Genomic DNA, 9,203 nt, shown 5'->3' on the forward strand with positions numbered 1-9,203 from the left:
GCGCCGCCACGTGCGCGCTGCGTCACCGCGCCCCCGCCGTGACGTCACCCCGCGCCGGCCACGCCCACCGGGAGGCCGCGGGGACGCCGCGAGGGCTCCGGGCAAGATGGCGGCGGCCGCGGCGCTGAGGGGTGGCGGGAGGGCGGTGAGCCGCGAGGTAACGGGGCTCCGCCGGGAGGTTTCCTGCACCCTCACCCTCTCGGCTGTCGGGATTTCCTCCCGCTCTGTTAACTCGTGTTGTGTTGTGCCGCGCAGGTGTTGCAGCTGGAGGCGCGGGGGCTTTGCACGAAGCCGGTGGGCACCGGGACAGCGCCGCCGCCGCCAAAGAGTAAGAGGGTGGTTTGGCTGTGAGAGGTATCGGGGTGTCAGTAAAAGGAAAGGGTGAGGAGAGCTGGGGAAGGGTCACGCCTCAGAAGAGGCGCTGCATAAGCTGGGAGAAACAAGGACTGAAAGGTCACCGCCATGTAAACGAGGGTGTCTGATAAAATGTACCGTGTAGTAATAAAAGCAAAAGCAAAGGTCTGGCTGTGTGGAATATATTTATAGGCCATATATATACACACATATATACGTATATATTTTTATATTTATGAGTTTGTCACTTCTTTCCTGTTTACCTTCACCTTAATAATATTCAAGGCCAGGCTGGATAGGGTAGTGTCAGACTGTTCAGTGTGTACGAGGGCGAATGGCTTCAAACTGAAAGAAATTAGAGTTAGGTCAGATATCAGGAAAAAATTCTTTACTGAACAGGCCCTTGCACAGGTTGCCTAGAGAAGCTGTGGATGCCCCATCCCTGGAAGTGTTTTTAATGAGGTGTAAAATATAGCTTTTAATTTTAGATGTTCGCCCTTGTCCTTTGAATTGTTTGTGTTATCAGGTTTAAAAAACAGAAGGACTTAGAGAAGGACTTGCAAAATCCAAATATCCCGAATAGCAGCTCCAGGCAGTGCTGTAAGAAGCTGCCACGGCCCTGTGTGCTAATTTGGTTATGATGCTTCTTGCCCCATAGATCTGCAAGCCTGAACCTCGGTTTGGATGCTGCCCTGCATCCTACATTGAGGAGTGTTCGAACCCCTTTTATCCCTGACCAAAGTCAAAACAAATCTCAGAGGCTGACGTCTTGTTTGTGTAAACGGAGGCTCAGTGGTTCAGTGAGGTTTCCTGTCCCAAATTAGAGATCCAGGTGCTGAAACAGGAAAGCTCCATGGGACCATATGTCGGAGTGATCAGACTTGTTGACTGCTGTTGAAAAGATCGCTGAAAGAGCAGTCGAAGGCAGACTTCTGCCACCTTCTTAAATGCCAAAGCAAATCAAAGCCTGGCTGTTCCATTAAGAAAGCCTTCACTGCATAGATTGATTGAACAGCAAATTGCTTTTTATTATGATTTATTTTTTTTGCATTAAGTGTATTTGAGACGCGCTTTAGTATCCGTCTCTGGATTCGCTGTCCTGCGGCTCTGATTTGAGTCAGGAGCCCCCTTAGGCCAGCTGCTTCCCCTGCAAACACTGAGGTTAGTGAAGATGTTTAGGATGCAGCTGCCTTTGCCAGGTTCTGGCTGGAACAGGATGTGCAAATTTCCCTTGCTTTGGTAAAATGGTCGTGTTTGCACACAGAGTCAGTGATGGGAAATAGACCTGTAATTTCTGCTGTCACCTCTGTGAGTGTGATCAGCCTTTAAATACGTGCTGGCGGTGCTGCTGGTGTTCCAGGCATCGGGGGGAACACATCTGGGAATGGTGTTTCTGTGACTGATTTGGGGGTGTGGTTCTTTTTGGCACAGTGATGCTGGTGCAAAGTTTGAAATACCCTAATTCAAGTCAATCAGTTGTGTTGGATGTTTCAGCTTTTTAATCATAAAATCTATCTTTTTCACTTAGCCAAACTTAACTGTTTAAAGCCTTATCCCAGTAACTAATGGTCAAGTTGAACTTTCCCTCCCTTCTTGGTTTCTTAGGATGTTTTAACATTAATACTTCTTGAGGTTTTGCTCAGCTTTCCCTGCCTGTCCTCCCTTTGGCCATCCCTGTGTTAGTTTAACCTCTTCTGTGCCTCTCTGAGGAGCTCTTCCATCCTGAGTGACGCTTCCTCCCGTGTTAGTTTCTCCAGGCTGCTGTCTGGCTGGCTCAGTCTGTGCAGGGAGTCAGACCTCTTCCAAAGGTGGCTGCCCATCCTCCTGCCTCCCCCTGCCCTTCCTTGCCATCCTGCACCTTCCATCTGGCAGAGAGAAGTATGTGCTTCAAATTACTCAAAATATTACCTGTAAACTCGCTACCTTCTTTGATTGTGTTGTCTTGTGATAAATCTTTGCATTTCTTTCTTAAATACTTTGCTTTTATTTTCGTGTGCTTGTCTCTTCTGTGGTGTTTTCATTTAGACATTGCCAAAGACTTGCTTCTGATCAGAACTAATGGTAATACCTCCTAGAACCATACAAGGTGTTATCATACAATACCAGTGAGTGGAAAGCTGTATTTAGTTTATGGGCATATGAAATAGATCTGGATTTCCAAAAGCTGCAGGAAATTCTACATAATGGGCTGGAAATCTGTTGACTTTTGCTGCTGGTTGGAAGTGGTGCGGCTCGTCATGGAGTTGGCTTTGCTATGGCAAATTTCAGCCACGGTGAATCTTCTTAGTGTGCTCCCAGCCCTCCTTGACCTCCTGTTTTCTGTAACCACAACAGTATTTGCTGTTGCTCAGCCTCTTGAGGATGATAATAAGCATCCAAGGGATATTACGTATTCCCTGAATTGCTGCCTTCTCCTTCAAGCGTTGGTTCCTTGTCTGGAGAGTTTAGCTTAATGCAGGTATCCATGAGGGAGAAGAAACAGAGACAAACATGAAGCATCAGGAGATCTTCTGAGACCTCTTTAACAAAGAGCTCTCAAAGCAGAAATAGGAACTGAAGCCTGGAGGAGATGAGGTCTTGGGAAATTGGTGTTGTGGGGGCAGCTCTCGTGGGCAGTGAACAAGTAACACTTTCATGGGTGGCCTCAGGTATCTCTTACTCTGCTGCTTTTCCTTTTGGGAGTCATCTCCTCTCTGCTCCCAGGAGAACTCTTGCAAGCAGCTGTGGCTGTGTCTCTTTCCTGTGTCTCTGCTTCGCTGGCTCGTTCACAGAGCAGCGTTGTCTCTGCAGCATTGCTTGAGGAGCTTGGCTGACAAGCCATCCTAATGCTCTCCTGAGATAGGGAAGTGTCTGCAGACCTTTCCCAGTGCAGCAGAGTTGAAGCACAGGGAAAAACAGCTCTTGGAGGGGTCTGGCAAAGTGAGGAACAGAAAGCTTTATCTCTTGAGTTTTGGCATCGCAGCAGCAAAAACTGTTACGTGCTGGTAGAACTCCAGTTCCTTTAACTAAAAAAGCCTAAAAACTTTCTGCTTTGCAATGCCTGTATTTAGCATTACAATTACTTTCAGTTTATTTTTGTAGCAGATTATCTCTGAAAGTTAAAACTGTGTGACTAAGATCAGTGATAGTGATGTCAGATACAATGATGATAATCCTCTTTATGCCGTTTCCTAGATGTAGCGGCACCACAGGGAAGCACCAAGCTGCTTGCCACGAAGGCACCAGTTGAATTTCGTAAAATGTTGTCTTCTAGCTCTCTCCTGCTGTCTGCAGACAAAGGTGAGAGCATTTCTAGTCCCACCCTCAAGGAAGCTGCAAAACCTGCTGAAGACACGAGGATGCCCGTGCCAAGAAAAACTGAGGTTGCATTTCCTCAGCGAGGAGTTGCTTCCTCCCGTGAGGAGGAAAACCTCACCACACCTGCAGCAGGAAGAGGCCTGAGGAAAGAGTTAGCTGAGGAACAGACTTCATCTTCATCCAGCTCAGATTCTAGCTCAGATTCTGAGGATGAGAATGTTGATGATTCAAAAGTTGCCATTAAAACTAAAGTTGAGTTTCCCAGACGAGATCCCATCTTTTATGAGAATATAGCAGTAAAGGCATCAATGCTGGCAAAAGAGAAATTGTCCCAGAAATCCCTCAAAGAACATGGAATTAAGAAGCTGCCACGCAAACCAGAAATTGACGTGTCTCTTGTAAAGGAGGTCAAATTTTCTAAAACATCCGTCGGCCAGGCAACATCAAAATCCAAAGCGAGAGACCCCAAAGTAAAATCCCCTCCAAAAGATCAGAAGCTGGGCTTAGAACCGCATGTGGTGAAAAGTCTGGACCTCACCGATGTCACTGCTAAGTCTGATCATGTGGAGGAAAAGTCCATGGGACCCCAGGTAGCAGCTCTTCAGCTGAAAGCCTCAGCAGTGACTCAGGAAGACAAAAAGCAAGATCTGCTATCCAGAGGAGAGAAGGAAAAGATGAAGAAGGCACCGGAGTCGGAAGCAAAAGAAGTAACTACTCCTAAAGTGGAAGAGATTTCTGGAAGCACAACGTTGGTGATGGGCACCACAGCCAAGGAGGAGAGCACTCAGGAAGCAGGAGTCCAGGCTGGAGAAAGCAGCACAACAGAGGGTACAGCTTTAAATTGTTTGAACTGTATTGATTCATCTGGGCTAGGGTTTGACTTTTTAAAGGGTTTCTACATCTCCTCTGGTCTTTCTACTGAAGCTGGCAGAGTGGCAATGACTTTCTGGAAGATAAAATGCTCACTGCTAATTGTTATAAGCTGTCAGTAATACACAGTCTCCAGCTATGCTGGGAAAGGAAGCAGTTTAATTTCTCTGTTTTTATAGTTTCATAAAACAGTTACTTGTAAAATGGAAACAAGATTGTTTCCATTGTGAGCAAAATCATGGGTTTTAGATGACAGCACTTGTTTTCATTCTTCTCTTTTCTTGGAAGGATTTGGTAGCTGCCATTCTCATGAGCCAAATTTGGTGCCATCTCATTGTTGCTTAAACCCTGCCATCTTTCTGGTTTTGTTTTGGGTTTTTTTAGGTTTTGTTTTGATGGGGGTTTTTTTCAAGCTGTCAGTGTTTCAGATTTCAGGAGACTTCGAGAAATCACAGTGTAATGCCAGAAACAGGCATTGCTGATTCTGAGACTGGAAGGTTGCAAGCAACTCGTGTGGAAGTAGTGAGTCAGTTTTGTAGAGAGCTGGGGAGGAGACAGTGGTGTGTTTTCAGGAAAGACCATCACGTAATCATCTCCTCAGCTGTGCTTCCCTGTCTGACCGACCCTTCTTATTCACTGCCATCCTGTTAATTGATGGTCCTGCTGATCTCATTTTGTGTATCTCAGTAGCAGATGTCTCTTTGTCCTGATCTGTTGAGATTCTGCTTTTCTTCTTAGGCAATATAAATCTGCCATTCTTGAGACCCCTCTTCTCACTGCTACTTTGAATTAAAGAATTTGCCTGCTTGGAAGCAAAAGCAGCATTAATTGTAAGGTTGCTTGAGTATCATTCTTCAGGAAAGGCCCTGGGGGCCAAGGGAACAGCAAATTGAACGGGAGCCAGACACGTGCCCTTGCAGCAAAGGCCACCAAGGGTGACCTGGGAGGAGCAGGCTGAGGGAGCTGCAGCCCCTCCCCTGCTGAGGTGCACTGGGGGTGCAGTGTTCACTTTGGGGCTCCCCAGTGCGAGGGAGATGGGGGGCTGAGGTGCACTGGGGGTGCAGTGTTCACTTTGGGGCTCCCCAGTGCGAGGGACATGGGGGCTGAGGTGCACTGGGGGGGCAGTGTTCACTTTGGGGCTCCCCAGTGCGAGGGAGATGGGGGGCTGAGGTGCACTGGGGGGGCAGTGTTCACTTTGGGGCTCCCCAGTGCGAGGGAGATGGGGGGCTGCTGGACAGAGACTGGCAAAGTGCCACTGAAATGATGGAGGGACTGGAGTATCTCTCCTGTGAAGAAAGGCTGAGAGAGCTGGGACTGTCCAGCCCAGAAAAGAGAGGGTTTAGACAGAACATCATCAGTGTGTGGGAATAATAGAAGGAGAATGCAAAGAAGACAGAGGTGAGGCTTTTCAGTGGTGCACACTGATGGGACAAGAAGCAGTGGGGACAAACTGAAACACAGGGTTTTGCCTGAACATTTTTACTGTCAGTGATAGACCATTACACAGGTTGCACAGAGAGGTGGTGGGGTCTCCAGCCTAACTTGGAGACACTCAGAAGCTGTGTCCTGGGGGCCCTGGGCCTCCCTTAGCTGACCCTGCCTGAGCATTTGGGGTTGGACCAGCTGACCTACAGAGGTGTCTTCCAACCTCAGCCATTCTGTGCCTGACCAGGTTAAGGGACAAAATAATTGCATTTGTATGTCAGCTTCCAGGAGATGGTGCTGAGTAAAATACCTGCCTTCTGTTTGAGGGGTTAGTTGGCTCATCATTTCATCTGTTTCCTTACCACCTTCTTTAATGGCAGCTCAGATGACTGAAGTGCTGGACTCAATCTTGGAGGTCTTCTCTAACCTAAATAATTCTGCAGTTCAAAAAACAAAATGCAGCACTGTTGGCAAAGGATATTTTGATTTCCTTGTTCCTTCTTGCAGTCAGCAGCATAAGCTTTCTTTTAAAAATAACAAAAATTTGGGAAGGGCTCTTTGTTTTTATCTACAGATGATGCTTTTCTCACCATTCATCCACAGTGGACTTCTAGATGCTCAAACATTTTTCTTTCCTCGTGTCTCCAGATGTATCCTTGTTGTCTCTTCCTTCTTTGAGAACAGCCACTGCTTTTCCTTGTTCAGCATTCCCAGCTGACTGTACCACCTGTAACTCCTACTCCAGTCCTGCCCCTGTGTCCTTATGTCTGCAAACTCTGCAGCAGCCACACAAAAGACGTAAAAAGAATTTTTCTCAATGCAAACCTGGATGTTCAGGTGATGTCATCCCTTTGTAGAGCAGTCAGCAAAAACTGCTGCCTTGAACTGCTGAGTGAGGAGCAAAGTTGTAGCTGGGAGCTCAGAAACAGGCCTGTGATTCATTTCAGAAGAGCGTCCCAGCAAGTGCCTGCTCTTTGAGAGACAAAGCAGAGATGAAGTGTGGGGAGGATGAGCTCAGGAATAAATTTTTCCTTCGAGAAGCCAAGTGCAGTGTATTTAAGCAGGAAGAATGAGGCTCCATCTGCTTCCCTTCCTGCACATCTGTCTCTGAATTTGGAACAACTGGCTCTTGCAGGTTGAGCTACTCTTGCCTCCCCTTGCCTGTTCCTGGGGCTCTCTCTGGATCTCATCTCCTGTGAGCTGTGTCAGGAGACCTGAGCAGCAGGCACAGGGATATTTCCTGTCATGTTTTGCTGAAACCATGGCTTAGCACCTTGAATTTTATAAGCAAGCCTTGCTAAATGCTGTGGATATTTCTTTTAATCCGATAGCTTCACACTGCAGTAATTATGTCATAGGGGAAATCCTGGTGTTGGAGTTCTTGTGTTTTTATTGTAGGTGGACCTGTTAAAATAAGGGCTTAATGCAATCTAACCTGAACCACCATATACAAATTTATACAACAAAGCTTTTCACTACACTGGGTGTCTTCTTCTGTTGTTAAAACTCCGGGTATACAAGAATAAATTAATACTGGGAGTAAAGTTTTATTTCTTGCAATTTGCTTGGTTGTAAAATAAGCCTGTGTAAGAACCTTTTATGTAAATGAGACTGCCTAGATTTGCATAATATTCTAAAATCATAAGAATTAATGTTGGCTTTAACAGGAAGTAAAGGAGTTCTAAATAACTTTATTGGGTTATTTCTTTTTGAAGGAGAGCTAATACAAAGGTTAGAAGAGTATATTTACAAAACAAGAAATTTACATCAAAGGCCCCTTGATAGATTACTGTTTGGTATAACCACATTTGAAATTAAATCATGGAGATCTTGCTAATTCCATCGCTTCTCCCCATGGCAAAAATTCAATCTGTAAAGCAGCTCCAAGAGCTGTATCTTGTAGTCTGACAGGATGATACATCATTTGTACTGCTCCTTTGCCCCCCCTGGTTTGCTAAGAATGTCACCCACTGTTCTGGCTGGAATGAAAACCAAGGCAAATATGGGAAAGCCAGGAAATGCAGACATATGTCTTCCAGAGAGAAATGGAATGTTCTGCCCTGTCCACCCCCAGCATTAGGTGGTGGTTTGGGTCTAAAACCTGTATGAGATGCCTTGTGCTGATCCCTGTTCCCCACTCCATGTGCTGCTTTAGGGCCAGACGAGGCACCAGCTGCACTTAGTAAACTTCTCCTTTCGTTCAAGTCGCTGACTTTTTTTTTCTTTCAAATGTTGTCTGGATGAGGGATCTGACAATTGATGAAGGCTGACTCAGTGCTTAAAAACATTGTCCTCTGGTGTGGCATCCTCATAGTCACCAGTTGCTGTTTGTTTTCACAGAGCCAGCTCAGCCTGCTTCAGAGAAGTTTGATAATTCCACCTACAAGAACCTGCAGCACCACGACTATCACACGTTCACCTTCCACGATTATGTTGCTATCCTTGCCAAGTACAGGCAGCCTCAGCCATCCTCTGGAAGACCATCACCACGGCACTGAGAGAGCCACGCTTAGAGCAAACACCCAGGCAGGATGGTGAATTGTTCTATTTAGCACTGTTGCTTCATCTGTATAATTGAAATCAGATAATAAATAATAAAGGCATAATAACTTGGGCTTTTGAACAGTTCTTCCTGGCTGCTGGAGTCCCTCACTCTTGACTTTCATGAGTGAACTGCAAATGAATCATCACTGAATAAAAGTGTCTTTTCTACCTCTCCATATATATTATTTGGTGATAGTGTAAAAAAATAATTTTGACTTTTCAGTGTCTCCCAGCTTTGGATGCTGACCATTCTTACAGGACCATGTCAAAGAATCCCACGGGATTCAACTCCTGTGGAGTATGTGCCATGTTTCATTTGTGTCACTGTACTGCAGTGGGCTGTGCTCCTTGCACACAAATGTGTTCCCAGCTCTGAAGAGGTAATGTTTACTCTGGATTTGGGAGTTCAAATCACTGGCTGGGAGCAGCACAAGAAGTGTTTGTCTCCTGTGGCAAGAGTGAATGTTTTGTGTTAGTGGAGGAATGCAAGTTTATGTAATGTGATTGAAACATCTCAAAACCTCAGCTCTTGTAAAGGGAGAACAGAACATACAACTTTATTTAATCATCTGTTGGGGGCTCCAGCAGTAATTGAAATAATTTTAAATGTAAGAGAATCTCAGTGGGCAGTTCCTGATAGACTTTTACTGTGTTGATTAAACTTTGAGGAAAAAGCCTACTTCTATGGATAGAAACACTTGAACGATTATTTT

General features: G+C 45.8%; 1 protein-coding gene across 2 annotated transcripts; it reads left to right on the plus strand.

Moving 5' to 3' along the window:
* The first annotated feature begins 34 nt into the window (after positions 1–34).
* NDUFV3 (NADH:ubiquinone oxidoreductase subunit V3) lies at positions 35–8,574 on the plus strand. Of its 2 annotated transcripts, XM_038151331.1 has the most exons (5): positions 109–157; positions 256–328; positions 2,103–2,232; positions 3,529–4,479; positions 8,287–8,574. In XM_038151331.1, the coding sequence occupies exons 4-5, from the start codon at positions 3,594–3,596 to the stop codon at positions 8,442–8,444; spliced, it is 1,044 nt and encodes a 347-aa protein (XP_038007259.1). In that variant the 5' UTR covers positions 109–157; positions 256–328; positions 2,103–2,232; positions 3,529–3,593; the 3' UTR covers positions 8,445–8,574. The 2 variants fall into 2 exon arrangements, with proteins under 2 accessions (XP_038007251.1, XP_038007259.1); XM_038151323.1 differs by lacking the exon at positions 2,103–2,232 and having other exon boundaries at positions 35–157.
* Positions 8,575–9,203: the final 629 nt, after the last annotated feature.

The sequence above is a fragment of the Motacilla alba genome, chromosome 1 (genome assembly GCF_015832195.1).
Source record: "Motacilla alba alba isolate MOTALB_02 chromosome 1, Motacilla_alba_V1.0_pri, whole genome shotgun sequence".
NCBI classification, from domain to species: domain Eukaryota; kingdom Metazoa; phylum Chordata; class Aves; order Passeriformes; family Motacillidae; genus Motacilla; species Motacilla alba.

What these genes read in the sequence shown, in the direction of transcription:
- NDUFV3 (XM_038151323.1), top strand. Translation starts at nt 107, where the DNA reads ATGGCGGCGGCCGCGGCGCTGAGGGGTGGCGGGAGGGCGGTGAGCCGC. An exon ending in GGAGGGCGGTGAGCCGCGAG is followed by an intron (nt 158 to 255) that starts GTAACGGGGCTC and finishes TGTGCCGCGCAG; the next exon opens with GTGTTGCAGCTGGAGGCGCG. An exon ending in AGCGCCGCCGCCGCCAAAGA is followed by an intron (nt 329 to 3,528) that starts GTAAGAGGGTGG and finishes GCCGTTTCCTAG; the next exon opens with ATGTAGCGGCACCACAGGGA.